At 39.4% G+C, this 17,367-nt stretch overlaps 1 protein-coding gene across 3 annotated transcripts in view; it reads right to left on the bottom strand.

Moving 5' to 3' along the window:
* FAM214A (family with sequence similarity 214 member A) overlaps positions 1–10,987 on the bottom strand; it is a 95,749-nt gene extending 84,762 nt beyond the window's left edge. Inside the window, exons 1-2 of one of the 3 annotated variants that reach the window (XM_044231527.1) lie at positions 10,726–10,987; positions 9,838–9,954 (exon numbers count right to left, since the gene is read on the bottom strand). In XM_044231527.1, coding sequence (XP_044087462.1) covers positions 9,838–9,853 — 16 coding nt within the window. In that variant the 5' untranslated portion in view covers positions 9,854–9,954; positions 10,726–10,987. Of the gene's footprint in view, positions 1–9,837; positions 9,955–10,281; positions 10,698–10,725 lie in introns of those variants that run through there. The other 2 variants (XM_044231526.1, XM_044231528.1) reach the window with 2 other exon arrangements.
* Positions 10,988–17,367: the final 6,380 nt, after the last annotated feature.

Genomic DNA, 17,367 nt, shown 5'->3' with positions numbered 1-17,367 from the left:
ATGTTGTTCAATATCAGGGTCTAACTCCTTTTCTGTAACAGAAAACAATTTACTTCCTTAAAAGGCAACATGCCTAAAGACAATATTGGGACAACTTGGGAAATATGAATACAAACTGTATATCAGATATTAGCATTGTGCCACTGTTTGATTCCTGGAGTATGACAAATGCATTGCAGGTATGTAGGAGAATGTTCTTACTTTTAGGGAGTACATGCAGTGGTGTGATGGTAAATGTCTAACAGCTGGTCTGGAGAGGGGAAAAAAACCTGGTTTACAGCATTACCAATTTCCATGTTGTAAATCACCCCTATTGACTATTAAAAGCAACTAATTTGATACAGAAATGGGAAGAAATGTACACAATCAGCTTTCTCATCCTGATACCAGTCAGTTCCATGTTGAAGTACTCAGGGTTAAAGTGTCATGTCTACAACTTACTCTCAAGTTGTAAAAACGAAAAATAAAAATGAAACCCCCCTCCTTGGGGCACCTGGGTGGCTCAGTGGTTGAGCCTCTGCCTTTGGCTCAGGTCATGGTCTCAGGGTCCTGGGATCGAGCCCCGCATCGGGCTCTCTGCTCAGCGGGGAGCCTGCTTCCCTTCCTCTCTCTCTCTCTCTGCCTGCCTCTCTGCCTACTTGTGATCTCTATCAAATACATAAATAAAATCTTTAAAAAAAAAAAAAAAAAAGAAACCCCCCTCTTTTGTCTACCTAATTTACCCATCTATCTATTGTGAGATAAAACAAAAGTAGTAAGATGTTCACAATTAACCAATGAAAAGGTATTTAATTGTGTGATTCAACTTTTCTGTGGGTTAAATTTTTAAAAAATTAGATATAAACTAAATTATAGAGCAAGCAATGTAAGAAGTTTAAGGAAGTTCTCCTATAGCTAATTCTTTTGTAAAATGATCAAATCAGAACTTTGTGCATCAATATCCTTTCATTAAGTACACAAAATATGATATGGAGTTTTAACCTAAAGTTATTTTTAAGAACACCATCTCTTACGGAGGGCACCTGTCATGATGGGCACTGGGTGTTATAAGTGATAAATCACTAAATTCTATTCCTGAGACCAATTATTATACTCTATGTTAACTAACTGGAATTTAAATAAAAACTTTGGGGGAAAAAGCAATTTGCCAATATTCTGTGATAAAATTACATATTTTTACTATTATAAATTTAGATAGAAATAACACACTAGAGGGGCACCTGGGTGGCTCAGTTGATAAGTGAGCTGGCTCAGGTCATAATCTCTCTCCCTGTGCCCCCACCCCTGCTCATGCTTTTTCACTCTCTCTCAAAAAAAAAAAAAAAAAAAAAAAAAGAAAGGAAAGAAAAAAGAGAAATATGATACCACTTTACAAAAGAAAATTTCTAATTTTGTAGATGAGAGGATAAGTTTTATAAATGGCCTGATTTCAGATACTGATAACAAATTTTAATTCCATTCAAGAATATATGTTTGGTAAGTAGGAAAATAAAAAAATGGGAACTTCATATTAATTTAGAATGTGAACCCCCAATGATAAATTAGTTGTGCTCCCAAAGGGATAAGTTTTGTGTTTTTTTAAAAGATTTATATTTATTTTAGAGAGAGAGAGAGCACATAAGTGGGGCAAGAGGTAGAAGGAGAGGAAGATAAGCAGACTCCGACTAAGCACGGAGCCCAAAGTGGGGCTCAACCCCAGGACCCTGAGATCATGACCTGGGCCAAAATCAAGACTTGGATGCCTGACTGAGTCACCCAAGTGCCCCTCAAAGGGATTTAAGTTTAAGACCAAATAGTGGTCATACTTGGAGTAAATATTACTTATTAATAATGTGAATTATGACTAGATTCCCCGGCTAGGCTACCAAAGTTTTTTTAACCTACAATGACCATTATTTGCAGCAACATGAAAGAAGTCTGAATTCAAAGGAGAAGGGCCATACTCCAAGCACTAAGTCAATCCTAGGTAATGATCTAAAATGAAGAAAACAGCAATTTGGGGCACCATCTCACCACTTTAATATTTTCAACATCCCTCCAATGTCCACCTCTGCTTCAATCTCTTTACCCTAATGCTTGCTCTAAATGTTCACTACGGTGTATTATCACCTAGAAAGAGTTGGTGTATTCCAATTACATTTCAGTAAGGAGATGGTACGTTTAAAAATAGTAAAAACCAGGCACAATGTGAACGGACGTTTAGGCTGAGTGTCCCCAAGTAAGATGCAGTTACCTGCACTTAGGAGCACCTGGCCCTTTGCTCATCTACACAAATGATTATCCCACTGGGTAAACTAGTCAACATACACAGCACTTCATGGCTTATAAAGTTCTTTGACACACCTCACCTGAAGCTCAGAAGCAACACTTTGGGCCCAGTACATTTTACAGAAAACAGGTCTGGGACTGGACCCAAGTCATGGAACTAAGTGATAGAATGGGTCCTGAATCTAAACTCTAAATCCTTTGAGTCTTTTTCCTATTAACCTACCCTACCTCTTGTACTCATAAACCTGAAGTTCTTCAACCAATTTAACCTCTCTCCCTAGAGAAATAGCCAACACGAACAAATTCTGCATGCTGGGTGGATGGCAGAGAGCTTGCAGCAAACATTTGTGGGTGGATCATTTGTTAATTCAATGTATACAAACAGGGACCACCTATACCAAAAAGCTTTCACCTACTCCTTTGTTATTTTACAACATGGTATTTTAGTTCAATGAGATTTAATCAATTTTAAAATATAACCTTCCTTTAAGTTTATGAGCAAATGTATTTAAAATCTATTTTTTAATTGTGCATAAACTTGTGATACTAGCCTAATAGTCAATAATTCAAACAAATCCCTGAACTGGCAGAATTTAAGCAGGTGTGAGTACGACAATCCTTGATTGCTGACCTCTGCTTCTACTCCTATTTGCTCCACAGATAGAGAAACACTAATCATTCATTCATTCAACAAATTTATGTTAAGTACCTCCCATGCACCTACACTGAATCTACCATATATAAGGGTATCTGCTAGGTGATGGGAATATAGCTGAACAAAAAGCAAGGTTATTGGCCTCAGGGAACTTAAAATCTAGTTGCGGAGACAAACAATAAACATTACAAAATGTGTTCAATTCTTTTTTTTTTTTTAAAGATTTTTTTTCTTTTAATTTGACAGAGAGAGATCACAAGTAGACAGAGAGGCAGGCAGAGAGAGAGGTAGAGGGAAGCAGGCTCCCTGCTGAGCAAAGAGCCCGATGCGGGACTCGATCCCAGGACCCTGAGATCATGATCTGAGCCGAAGGCAGCGGCCTAACCCACTGAGCCACCCAGGCGCCCCACAAAATGTGTTCAATTCTATGAAGGAAATAAGACTGCTGAGACAGGGGCACCTGGGTGGCTCATTTGTTAAGCATCTGCTTTCAGCTTATTTCATGATCCCAGGGTTCTGTGATTGAGCCCCATATCAGGCTCCCTGCTCGGTTGGAAGCCTGCTTCACCCTCTCCCCTCGCCCTGCGTGTGTTCCTCTCTTGCTGTGTCTCTACCGAATAAATGAATAAAACCTTAAAAAAAAAAAAAAAAGACTGCTGAGACAGAACAACAAAGGACATCTAATTTAATAAATATAACAGTAGCTAACATTAATTGCACACTTTAGACAGGGTAGTCAGAGAAAGCCTCTATGAAAAATGACATTTAAGACAAGATCAAAAGGAGCCATCCATCTGATGCCTGAAGAGAAAGGCTTTTTAGGTAGAGGGAATATAGTCCATATGAGGCCCTGAATGATAATCAAAAACCTATAAGGTAGCCAATGGGGCTGGGCATGGTGAACAAGGAGAAAAAAAAGCAAAAGTTCTTATTACTGGATGAATATCTTTCATATAAAAAGGAAACTATGAAAAAACTAAACTCAATTATTGTTAAGTTTCATTAGTATTACACATCGATTATTGTCTAATATTTTGATTTGGTACTGGCGTTGTTACCCCGTCTATCCTGTTTCAGTTTAATACAAAGTCTGATATAATGAAGGAACTATTCTGATTTTTCATCCATTTGAGCAAAGACAGAATTAACTATTGACCAACTGACTTTGGTTTACATACTGAAAAAGAAGTACTGTTTCCAGAGTCTGCAATTCTGCTTTTTCACTACAAAAAAAAAAAAAAAAAATCAATATTAAGTTTGATAGCGTTTTTTTAATATCCTCAGCCTCAAATTGGGGGAAAACATTCCCATAACAAGATACAAAGTTAAGAAGACAAAAAAGTAAATAAAATTTTCTTCATTTTTTTCTATACTTGCTCACAATGTAGAATGCTCAGGTTCTTCACTTTTTTTTTTCAATTTATTTATTTTCAGAAAAACATTATTCATTATTTTTTCACCACACCCAGTGCTCCACGCAAGCCGTGCCCTCTATAATACCCACCACCTGGTACCCCAACCTCCCACCCCCCCACCACTTCAAACCCCTCAGATTGTTTTTCAGGTCCATAGTCTCTCATGGTTCACCTCCCCTTCCAATTTACCCAAATTCCCTACTCCTCTCTAACGCCCCTTGTCCTCCATGCTATTTGTTATGCTCCACAAATAAGTGAAACCATTCACTTTTTGAAAAGGAAATCACCTTTTAAATCATGCTCCCTATATACACGTTAGCCTCTTAAGTCTGCCTTCCAATTATTTTTTTTCTCATGCTTCAAAGAAATGACAGTGTTCCATCCACTGAATCATTTCCTTCTTACTAGCAAAAACATACAGGGAATGTCTATGTCAAACCCGTTAGTGTCTAATTTCAGAAGTTATATCAAGTCAGCAATTATTTCACAGCTACTTATGTGTCAGGATCAATCAGTGTCAATAACAGTAACTTCTGACTTGAGATCACAGTGTGTATATAAAATACGTACGGTTCAATTAGCCCCTTTTTGTCCTCCCCATCTTTCTCTAAATAAGTGACTTCTTAGAGTATGTCTCATAATAACAAGAGCAGTTCATATCTTAATGTTTACTACGTGCCAACCATAGTTCTCAGCACCTTAAATATATTTATTTAATCCTGAAAATAACCCAAAGCAAGATACTATTACTTCCCCCACTATAAAGATAAAAAAGGTGAGGCAGAGAAGTTTTCAAGGTTGCAGATCTATTTTGTGTTTTCCACAAGCCAGTTTGGTCTCATATTTTTACATAACTCATTGCTACCCATCAGAGTGTTAAGAATATATACTGAGCCTGCTTCAAATATGGGTAAACCCTCTTGTTAGCTATGTGACCTTGGGTAACTTGCCAAATCTCTGTGACTCAGTTTCATTCATCTATAAAATGGAGATGACAAAAGCATCTACTTCCTTGAGCAACTGTGAAGACTACATGAATTGCACACGTAAACTACTTCGAACAGAGCCTGGCACATAGTATGCACAAGAGTTAGATGTTATTATTACCACCACCACCTCCACCTGGGAATTTAATGTAAAGCTGTTCTACTTAATTGTGTCAACATTTCTTTTCCTCAGACATCTGTCATTTCTATTGTTTGATTTACACTGAATAACAATGATCTATTTTAAGTAAATAAGCAAGGCAACAAATTCCCTTGCTATTTTGTTCTTAGGTCTTACCAGTTCTTTCCTCCTATTTCAGTTGCCTAGGAAAGAACTGCTTGAGGCTAACAGGGTTGCAGTACACCCTAGGTAACTTCTGAAGCTGCTATATTACTAAGGCTAAAGCCTAACTAAACTTGTATTATAATAGACGGGAAGAGGGGGAAGTCATAGTTCATTAGGCTGCTTTAACAAAATACCATAAACTAAGTGGCTTATAAACAACACAAACTTATTTCTCACAGTTCCAGAGGTTGGGAAATCCACAGTCAAGCACCAGCAGATTCAGATTCTGATGAGAGCTCAAAGATGACGTCTTTTCACCATAACATCAGATGATGGAAGGGCTTTCTTGAACCACTTTTATAAGGGCACTAATGCCACTCATGAGGTCTCCATCCTCATGACCCAATCACTTCTCAAAGACTCCACCTCCTACCACCATCACTTTGTGGAGTTAGGATTTCAACACACGAATTTGGTAGGGAAGGGGGAAGAGACACAGTATTCCTCTCAGTTTTAACTTCAAAAAACATCTAATTGTTTGGTATTTAGTTTGTGGAACATGTTTTACACTAATAGTGTTTATTTAAGAATGATAAATGGCCTATAATATGCATTCACATTTAAATTGAAACAGTACGTTTAAATTATTAATTTATTGATGATTTATCAGATTTTACAGGTCTTAGTCTTTTGTAATTGTTGATAGGCTCACACAACATTCTTAGAACTGTCTGGTGAAAAACTGTTTCTAACCAAAGCATAAAGCATAAGTTAGATTTATTCCCATTATACACAGAACCCAAGGATCTCAAGGATTAAGTAATTAGATGAAGATTACCTCGCTAACAGGTAATGGAACAAGGATACAAACATAGGTCTGATGTGCTAATGATAACATCAAAGACTCCTCTTTGGCTGCATTGCCCAAGTAATGTTACGTAACTACTTAGAAATTTAAAAAAAAAACTTTTTTTAGGGAAGCCTGGGTGGCTCAGTCAGTTAAATATCTAACTCTTGATTTTAGCTCTCATCATGATCTCAGGGTTGTGAGATCCAGCCCCAAGTGGGGCTTGGTACTGTACATGGAACCTGTTTAATATTCTCTCTCGCTCGCTCTCTCTGCCCCTCCCCCCCAGAATTTTTTTTTTTTTAACCTCAGACTATGGTAAAATACCATTAACTACTGTAAAATGTAGCTATTATTCTACAGTAACATCTTAGTTATCTGAAAGTACAGTAGGAGCTCTCCTAAGTGATTTTTGCTTAATCAATTAGCATGATCCACCAATGCTTTCCATAGCCTCCATAAAGCAAACTGGAAGACAATAGGGGATAGGGTACTTTACAGTTGTCCTCACATTTCTATTTCTACTAATTGAGTTGTATGCTTAACTAGAACCTGGTGTTTGTCCTCAAAAGTTGTTTATGCCACCCTATTTATAATAATTAATTTACTTAAATATTATATAAACCCATGAAATGAGTGCAAAAAAGTTATTTCTGTGAAAACTGCTGAACGCTTTGGAAAGAACATATCTGATGAACATATATTCCTTCTTCCTCCAAAACAATTTCCTGTTGACTTCTGTGTACACAGGACACATAGAAGATTCTATGAAACATTAATAATTTTAAAATGTTTTTAAATGTAAAAGATACTGTCCTCAGATTGCTCTATATTTTTAAGAAATCAAAACTAGAAATCTCAGGGGAAGGTGGGGGAGAGGACTAGAAGTCTTAGGTGTATATTACTGGTGTGATTTTTACAAAAAAGATCAGATTAACTCTGAGAAACAGATCCCGTTTTACCCTCCAAAAGAAGCTTGAGCATAGATAGATAGATGGGTGAAATAATTAAAGCTTATTTTTATGGTTCCTCACTTAAACCGACTTTTTTTAACTAGCCAACCAACTACTTATTTAGAAACTCTCTGAAGCGCAGCTGTATCCCGCTAAGCAAATATCTGTCTCTCTCTACACCAGAATTCATATACTTTACTCAGATTCTGAAAGAAATCTGAAGGGTTCTCCTATTTACTCTTATTTTATAGAGAACTCAGTGTTAAGTGTGGTTACTGAGTTCTCTAGTCCAGAGACTAAAAGCAGTGAAATTAAAAGGAGGGAAAAATAAACATTTTAACAACAAAGACTAAAAATTTAAAAATCAGATCTGACAAAAAAAAAAGCCCAAAAAACAAACAAAACAAAACAAAACAAAAAAACCACACTGAAGTAATTTTAGCTAGAGGTAAAACAAAACAAAACAAAACAAAACAAAACAACATCTCATAAATTTAAATCTATTGAGCATTTCTAGCCCTATTTTAGATGTCTGACAACATATCATGATTACAATTGAAAATCCATTTTTTGGCATTTAAAAAATAAAGTTTTAATTATATAGAAAAATTCACATAGCTTCTTAGACACCAATGTAGAAAAAAATGAAATATTACTGTCATCTAGCTAAGTATTGCCCATCATTGTGCCTTTCCAACTGTAGGCCAAGAAATCAACTCAGTGAGTTGTAACAGCAAATTCTAAAAACAGAAAGTAGAACAGAAAATACAAGACCACACTCACATAGTGAAGGTAACTATGCTTTATGAAAAGCTTCTTTCTGTTTATCTATACTATTTTGCAAAATAAAAGATATTACTTTAAAAGATATTATTTTATGGGCCTAAAGATCCATAGCATTATTATGAAATACAGTCTCAATATTAAAATTGCAATTCTTTACATCATAATGCTAAAGAAAGCTATAATTTTAAAGAGAAAAGGTCACTTATTTGAGTCTTAATAAATGTATTTATTTTTCCTATTAATCAGTATGTACATGTGTGCATGTATATATATATGTGTACTATATACTATGTAGTATACATATATATGTATATGCATATATACATATTATATACCATTGTGTGTGTGTGTAATATTGTGTTTGGTACTAGTTTGGGCTAAAATAGAGATATGTGCAAATATTATTTTTTAAGCTGTTTACAATCTTAAAGCAAACTTTAACAACAACCAAAAATCCAAAATAGTAACTTTGGTTTTATTTGCTTGTGTATTCTGACATGCAATTACTGATCTTTTTTCCAAAAGTCACCAATGTAATCTAAAAGTCTCACCTTGGCATTCTACACAAGCAACCTCCTTAGTAACAACACACTTGATAGTATTTCATGCATACATAGCCAATTTTAAGAAAGAGCCAAACACTTAAAACTAAATTAAACCACTAACTTAAGTATGGCTTTCTCCACTTCTTTCTAGTGTTTTAAAAGACACTGTTACCAAAGACATATTTTTAACTAGAATAGAAAATTTGTCTTTTAATGCACTTTGAAAAACATACGGAAATAATTAACAGTTTATTACATATCTTTTTTAAAATGATCATTTAATTCACAGGAAGATAAATTAACATCTCTAATCGTAAAGCCTCAACTCTTTGTCATTTAGTCCAGCTCCCTACCAAATACAATAATCCTCTTCCAACAATGTTACTTGGACTCAAACCCCCACACAACTGAAAAGACTTCACTCCTAACTACTACTATATAATCTTCTCAACTTGGTCCCTATCCTTAATCAAAAGAAGATTGATAAATTAGTTTTTAATTCCTTTGAAGTCCTTGAAAAACAGAGTATACATTATTCTCATAAATCCAGAAAATACAGGTTTAGTAAGGAAATGACCCATTTACTTACACAGATATTTAAATAAGGCCATGGAGTACTTTGCAAACTTTTTTTAGAGTTTGCCGAAAGCTCAAAAATCAGCTAATAAAAACAATAATCACAATAAAATCTGTCAACTCAACCTTAAATTTCCTCAATTTTTCAAATTCAAATTCTCAAGGTGAAAAAGTTTGTAAACTTTAAAGTTCAAGTTAGATTGACTTTACTAAAAATGAGTAATGTAAATGTAAAATGATGCAAACTACTGTGGCAAAAGATAGACATGCTGTTCCTGATAATCTCATTTTGATTTACACTAGAGTATCTCTTGAAACTACTATACACTTTTGAAGAATATAACTTCCCATCTAGACCCTAACTTTCCCTCCACATCCCTTTTCTATCTCACCAGCTGGAACCTGTAACAGAAACAAGCAGTCATATGTAATACACAAAGAATTGATCCTGCCACAAAATAGGTTAAGACTTATAAAATGGGGCACAGAAAAAAAAAATCTACTAAAGTAAGTCATTTACCTCGGTCTGGCTTCATTTTCACATCCAATTTCCACCCAAGGTGCTGTGAAATACACTTGTGGGTTCCTTCAACAGGCTTGTCGCTGATTCTGTGGCTACTGGTCCGTTTTCAAAATGCTAAAAGGGACCAAAATAAAATTAATCTAGTCCTGCTCCGACACCCGGACCTTGCAAGAAACCTACTCTTAACAGGCCTCTTCCTGGCACTAACTGCGGTGACAGCACCATCGGCTGCTCTGAAAAAAGCCAAACTCTGTGCACCGCCTCCCCCATCTCCTCGGGCCCCAGCACCCCTCTCCCCCGCCCGTGTGCTCTCCAGGCCAAAGTGTCCTTCCTTGACACAGCGTCTCTGAACCAAAGAAAGATCTATTTATAACCTGGAGGTACAGGCAAGGGGAGGGAAGGAAAAAAAAAAAAAGGTTCAAGCAACACAAGCTAACTAACCCCTTTGAAAAAAAAACGCCGCTGGGAACAGTGGCACCTCCGCAGTGGCTGGGAAGAAATCCTCGGTCCTGGTGCCTGGGCGCAGCAAAGTCTTCAAGACCCCCTTAGCACCTCCCCCGGAGCTCCGCCCGCCCCGCAGGGCCTCACCTGTGTAATTACCCTCTGGCTAGCCTTCCTGTGGCCACCGCGGCCAAGTTTACACAATAAAAGGGTCAGAAAGAAACGCGAGTCATCTCCTCGCGCCCAGCCCCCAGCCCCAAACGAACTCTACTGGGCTGTCCCGGGTCGCCCCTGGCCAAGCCCCCGGCCCTAAGAGGCCCGGCCTGAGGTCGGCCCCAAGAGGGGTGTTTACAGCTGGGCGCTCGCCCCTGCTCGACGCAGCCTGCCCCGTGCGGGCCCCTTCCGTCCCCACACGGCCCCGGATTTCCTTCAGTCCCGCCGCACCGAGCGCAGGGCCGGCCCCTCTCCCCGTCGGAGAGTTGTTTTCATGGCTCCCTCCGCGGACCTCTGCTGACTAACTCGCTCTCCTCTCCCGTCCCAAACCCTCCTCCTGCTGGCACTTCTTTCCGCCGCTCGCCCAGCGGCTCACATCACACTCCCACCTCAGACCCCAGGCTCCGAGAGGCGCAGGGCCGGCGAAAGCCGAGTGTGGCGCGCAGCGGCCCCCCGGGATGCGTCAGAGGACCATGGGGGCCCGAAAGCACAAGCCCGACGCGGCTCCCCGGCGCCCCTGTGGCCATCCACCCCCGCCTCAGCCGCCGCCTCGCTCCGCTCCCAGCGCTCAGCCCGTCCCCCTGCCCGACGCGCACCCGAGCCCCGCGGCCCCCGGGCTTCGCCCGCCCGTCGCCCCGGCCGGCCCGCTCGCCCCGCGCCTTTGCCAGCTCCTCGCCCGCCCGCTGTCTCTAGCTCTGGCGCCCCAGCTCCCGAGCCCCCTCGCTCGCCCAGTTCTTTCTCTGCTGTTTGCCCTGTCAAAACACTGCCCGGGTCACGTGTCCCAACAACAGCCAACCCACCACTCGTCACTTCCTCCCCGGCGGCCTCCGCGGCGAGCGCCCGGTTGTTATGGTAACACGCCGCACGCCCCGGGGCAGCAGCCCCCGGCCTGGGTTTCGGTGCAGGTGCCCAGCGGCTGCACGGGCGCGGGGTGGTGGGGATGGCAGCTGCGAGGGCCGGGCAGACGCCGGCAGGCTGGAGGAGCTCCGGGCGCTGCGACGGTGCCTCGGGCCCTGCCCGCGCTGAGAGCCAGCTGTGGCGCGTCTGGTACCAGGAATCGGAGCTGCGCTATTAGAGCGCAGGGTAACTGGGGAGATGGCATCCAGGGCCTGCCCCAGACGAGAAGGATAATTATAGTTTCCTCCTCCACCACTTGGGATGTTGGCTCTGGGTTGTGACCGAGCCCGAGTGGATTGCAGCACATGGTGGAAGCCGGGTCTAATGTGGCAGGGATAGCAGAGTGGGCAGCCATGCGCGTCAAGGAGCCAGGAGTTTAAGAACAAGAAGCCCCCCTCTCCCTAGATTTCCCCCAAATCACTAGACATTTTAGTAGGATTCAGAACCCAAGCTCCTGAGATACTCGCTGTGCTAAAAATAACTTTTATAACATCCAAAACACTGACTCATGGCAGGAGGACACTTTTGACACCGTGTTATTGTTGAGGAGCTGTAATTTTGCTGTCCTATAACAATGTGACATGATGACATTTCATGTTGTGATGTCGTGTCATCACTTAAACACAAACAGATGACAAGGATCTGCTGTAATTAAAAAAAGCAGTCTTAACAAGGGCTGAAGCTATTAGCTACTCAGTTTATAGACACAGTACATAGGTTGTGAGCTTCAAACAGAGACTAATAGAAGTCCAAAATTTTCAATGCTCTTTGGTTTCATCTGAAAAAGTGTTTTTTTAGAAATAATTTTGCATATGAGAATCAAAACAGGAAAATGTTAGGGTAGGTCTGAAAGTGACTTATGTTTGTCTTCTGTAGTTTGCAAAGCCTTAAGTATTAATTTTACATCAGAAAAAATTTTTGTAAAGTACAAGATTGGAAATTGCATTTTTGTTGTCTCTATCAAATATATGAAATTTCAATTATGAAAAATACTAATTTTCCAGAGGTTTTGATATGTACAGTAAAACTACATTGACAACTGCCGTGATTAGGACTATATCGAACCCAAACAGGGCAAAACATGCAGGAAGGTAACATTTCATTTTCAAGAAAATGTTCTGGTATCATGAAGATGAGACTTCTGACAAATGGCAACAGTTCCATAATCGATGTAATTGCTACAAATGTCAACTCCCCATGGATCTGACTTTGATATTACTGAATACTATATTATGTAGTTTCCTTTATGAAATTTTATTTGTTCTACAATCACTTCTCAATTAACCTTGGTAATGGGAGACAGAAAGAACACTTCCAGATAATCCAAAATCCTAAATTTAGCACAACAGCTGGGACCAGATAACAGCTATTGTAAAAGGCTTAGTGGGTGAACAGATCTGGGAGCTAGATCTCTGTGATTTAGTTCCTCTTCCTCCGCCTAACTTGCAGAAAGTATAAAGACCAGAAAAATGTTGAGAGCAGAAGCTGAGAATATTGGATAATATGGAACACAAATTAAAGAATAATAATTTTTAAATAATTAAGCTTTAACAGCACATGGATAAATGATGTCTGAACATTTATTAGACTAATGTGAAGCTTTTTATTAGAATCTTAAATCTGTTTAATAATTGCAGATCATTATGGCAAAATAAAGTACTTAAAAGAGGTATTTTTTACCCATTCATTATTCTAATTGTTTCATTCACTTAGCACACACTTACTGAGCACTCACTATTTGCTAAGCATACACTAATTTCACAATACAAAGTGAGGAGAAACAGGGTCAGTTCTCTTATAAAGCTTGAAGTCCTGACTAGTAAAGTTGCATAGCTTTGGTCAAGTCACTTTCTATAGCCTTCTTTCACCTATAAAAATAAAGTATTTTGAATCTCACCAAACATAATTTTTTTACCTTTCTAATTCTAAAACAACTCTATAATTGCATAAAACATATCTAGAGTGGGTTGAAAATAAGGACCTTCCCACAATGGCAATTCGTAAGTGTTGGTGATAAATGTGTTTGCTCTTTGGGGCACCCAAGCAAAACAAACATCACTGGTTGCTACTTGGTGAAGGGTTAAGGGTCAGTGAAGCAAGGAAGTCAAAATAGCTGACAGGAGCCTTACCCTTTTCCATCTGATTTGCTCTCTATTTTGCATTCCCCTAGTGTTCCAAAGACTTATAATTCACTTCAAAAAAGATTCATCTTCAGCAAGGACATAATCCCCTCAACTTTAACTTTTTTTTTTCAACTTTTGTTGAAATAGGCAGTATATAACAAAACTGTATTTAATGGAGGTCTCTCTAAGCTCTTTTACTGGCTGAGGTGTTGAGGATAACTGGCTTGCACACTTTATTAACACAAGGCTGTTACTGTTACCAAGGTCATGGAACCAGGCCAGCCTACCAGAGTTAGCTCCACCCAAGTAGAGATGGGTGCCCTTTTCTTCTGTCTCTAGCACCAAAGGACCGGGCACAGAGCAGGAGTTCAATACATCTCAAACTTTATATTGACCAATAAAGTTTTCTTGTACATGTCCTAAACTGTACCTCTAATATTGACTGGCATTTTCTCCTTAGTGAGTTAAAGCTAGAGAGCTGGGAAATCAGTGGGTGGCACAAACTTCATATGTAAAGGATACGTTTTCACTGTCCTTGTGGTATTCTCTCGTAATAGTAGGAATGTGTTGTGTGCTGAAGTGTGCCCCCCAAAATATTATGTTCAAGTCCTAATTCCTGTACTTGTGAATGTGCCCTTATTTGGAAATAGGGTATCTGCAGATATAATAAAAATGAAGTCATACTGGATGGAGGTGGGCCCTAAATCCGACTACTAGTTTCCTTACAAAGAGAAAGCTATCTGAAGACAGAGGAGACACAGGGAAGATGGCCATGTGACAGAGACTGGAATGATGCAGCTGCAAGTCAAAAGAATGCAAAAGATTGCTGGGAGCCACCCGAATCTAGTAAGAGGCAAAGAAGGATCCCCACCCCCACCCCCAAAAAACGTCATGGGGAGCATGGCCCTGCCAGTACCTTGATTCCCCCCTTTTCACTTTCAGAACCGCGAGAGAATACATTTCATTTGTTTTAAGCCACTCGAGTTTGTTGTATTTTATTACGGTAGCCTTTGGAAACTAATCTAGAACTCTAGCAAAGAACATGGACATAATTTTTTCTTGGCCTCTAAGTTGTATTGCTGATATTGCAAGTGTTCTAAAGTTCCAGGCTCTGAATGATCACCTAAACATGGAGATCTTAATTCTGTAAAAACTACAGTAAATCAATGGCAAATGTGAAGGAAATCGCTGAAGTATCACAAAAGAACTTTGTGACCTACAGCTAAAGGATGATCATGAGTAAGTGGCTGAGAATCATCGCATGAAAATACGCTATTTTAAATATGGTGATTGGTAAATCTGTTTCATCATAAAGTTTTGGGGAAATAAAGAATAGTAGAATTACAATGTGCCGATAATGCTACTCTTGCATAGAGAGTAAAAAAACAAGCAAAAAGGTATTTGTGTACTTTTAGTTCTTGAAACAAGAGGAGAGGCAAGCTATCTTTTCCAAAGCTAACCTGTTTCCAGTGGTTCATTAAATTCATTGCAGTTCACTTGTTTCTAAGGGAGAAAGATTGTGGAGTTGTTGCTAAGGTTCTGTTTACCAGAAACAGTCCTCCACCTTCCCTTAAATTGGTTGGCTGTTTTGTCTTTCTTTCTTTCTACCCTCCTCCCCCCGCTCCTCTTTGTCTACCTTCTACAACCACAAGTATAAGGAAATGAAAAGTGATTCTTCTGGTTCCTGTCTGCAGAAGTGACTACAGTACTTAGAAATACAAAAGCCTCTAAACTACAAGCCATGGAAACACTCAATCAGATTTGCTGAGTTGCTAGAAGTCTCTGAGTCATCAAGATTTAAGATCTTTTCAAAAGTTAATTGCTCATTTTTGTGATAGTAACTGTGCTCAGCACTTCACATATATTATACACTTGATCCTGATACCACCTTCTTATCTTGTGGATTAGGAAATTGAGGCTTAGAAGGATAACTTTCCCAAGGCTACAGTTAATAACTGGAAGGAGTCTTCCTTGATGGCCTCATTTAATGTCTGTAATATCATGAAATAGGTTAAACTATTCCAAAATTTTCAAGAGGGGAAAACAAGGCTCAGAAACATTGAAAATGGTTGTACATTTTAGAATGTAAATTGGTTTAGATAGACTTGGGCTCAATGCTTTGAGATACAAGTTCCAAATAGAGTGGTTCTGGCTGTTTTATTATATATAAACTCCAGGGATGCGTGGGTGGCTCAATTGGTTAAGGGTCTGCCCTTGACTCAGGTCATGATCCTAGAGTCCTGGGGTCCTAGGATTGAGGCCCAACATTGGGCTCCTTCCTCAGCGGGGAGCCTGCTTCTCCCTCTGCCTGCCGCTCCCCTCCTTGTGTGTGCTTGCATGTGTGCTCTGACAAATCTTAAAAAAAAGTTTTTTAAAATAAATAAACTCCAAAGAGCAAATAGCCACACAATAACAGTAGCTAACATTTCTTGAACACTTAGGTGGTAAGCACTATTCTGAATGCTTTATTGGGATTAGTTTGTTTAATCCTCATAACATCTCTGTGAAATATTATACCTATTTTATAATCAAATAACATGCCCAAGGTCAAGTAATTAGGTCAAGGTCAAAAAATGTCCAACCAGGATCCACAGTCAAGAAGCATGACCTTGGAGTATAAATTCTTAATCACTACCTCTTATTGGTCCCATTTAGTTTGGTTTTCCACCCAAACCCTGTACTTTCCTGCCTCTGGGCTTTTGTCATGTCTGTCGCCCAGCACTGATACCTCCCCAATCCCACACCTTTCTTGACTTTCAGGGCCCAAGGTCTTACCTCACCATGTGTTCTAGAGCCACACTCACCAATCTTTTCCCTAAATACATATATATGGCCTTCAGATCACATATCCATTTTATCTTTTTATGGGGCAGAGATGAACTGTGACCTCAACATCCTTTGTAGTTCATGAGGGGCACCAGACTTGGCACAAAGACTTAATTATTGAAGAAGACCTGAAACTACCACTGTTCTCCAGAATGGCTCCAGCCAATCAGCAGTCATTAGTCACATGTGACCACTGAGCGCTTGAAATGTGCCTAGTCAAAGTGAGAAACTGAATTTTTAATTTTAACTAATTTAAACTTAATGAAGGGCTCTGGTTTCATTATTAGAAAATGAAGCATGGGGGCGCCTGGGTGGCTCAGTGGGTTAAAGCCTCTGCCTTCTGCTTCGGTTGTGATCCCGGGGTCCTGGGATCGAGCCCCACATCAGGCTCTCTCTGCTCGGCAGGGAGCCTGCTTCCTCCTCTCTCTCCCTGCCTGCCTCTCTGACTAGTTGCAGTCTCTATCAAATAAATAAATAAAATCTTAAAAAAAAAAAAAAAGTATGTTCGGAACAACTTGGGTATGTTGTTGGTATGTGAATCTACTTTTTCCAACTGCAAATTTCAGGAAATCTAAATATAGACCAATTATTTCTAATGAAAATATAGCACCCAAATTGAAATGTGCTATAAAGTATAACACATATGCCAGATTTCAAAGACAGTAATAAAAAATATAACCATCTCTATTAATACTTTTAAAGTACTGATTACATATTGAAATGATATTTTAGATATGATCATATTTAGATATTTAAATTTTTAAAAAATACACTGCGTAATGTAAAGTTACATATGTAGCTCCCATAATATTTCTTTTTTTAGTATATGTGCTGCCGAAGCGAGCACAGTATATTTCTTTTTTTAAAAAATATTTTATTTATTTATTTGACAGAGAGAGAGATATCACAAGTAGGTAGAGAGGCAGGCAGAGAGAAGAGAGAGAGAGGAAGAGGAAGTAGGCTCTCTGCTGAGCAGAGAGCCCTATGCGGGGCTCGATCCCAGGACCCTGAGATCATGACCTGAGAC

This window comes from Neovison vison, chromosome 13, assembly GCF_020171115.1.
Source record: "Neovison vison isolate M4711 chromosome 13, ASM_NN_V1, whole genome shotgun sequence".
In the NCBI taxonomy this organism is placed as follows: Eukaryota; Metazoa; Chordata; class Mammalia; order Carnivora; family Mustelidae; genus Neogale; species Neogale vison.
Note: the sequence above shows the minus strand (reverse complement) of the source record. Positions and strands in the feature narration are given on the sequence as shown.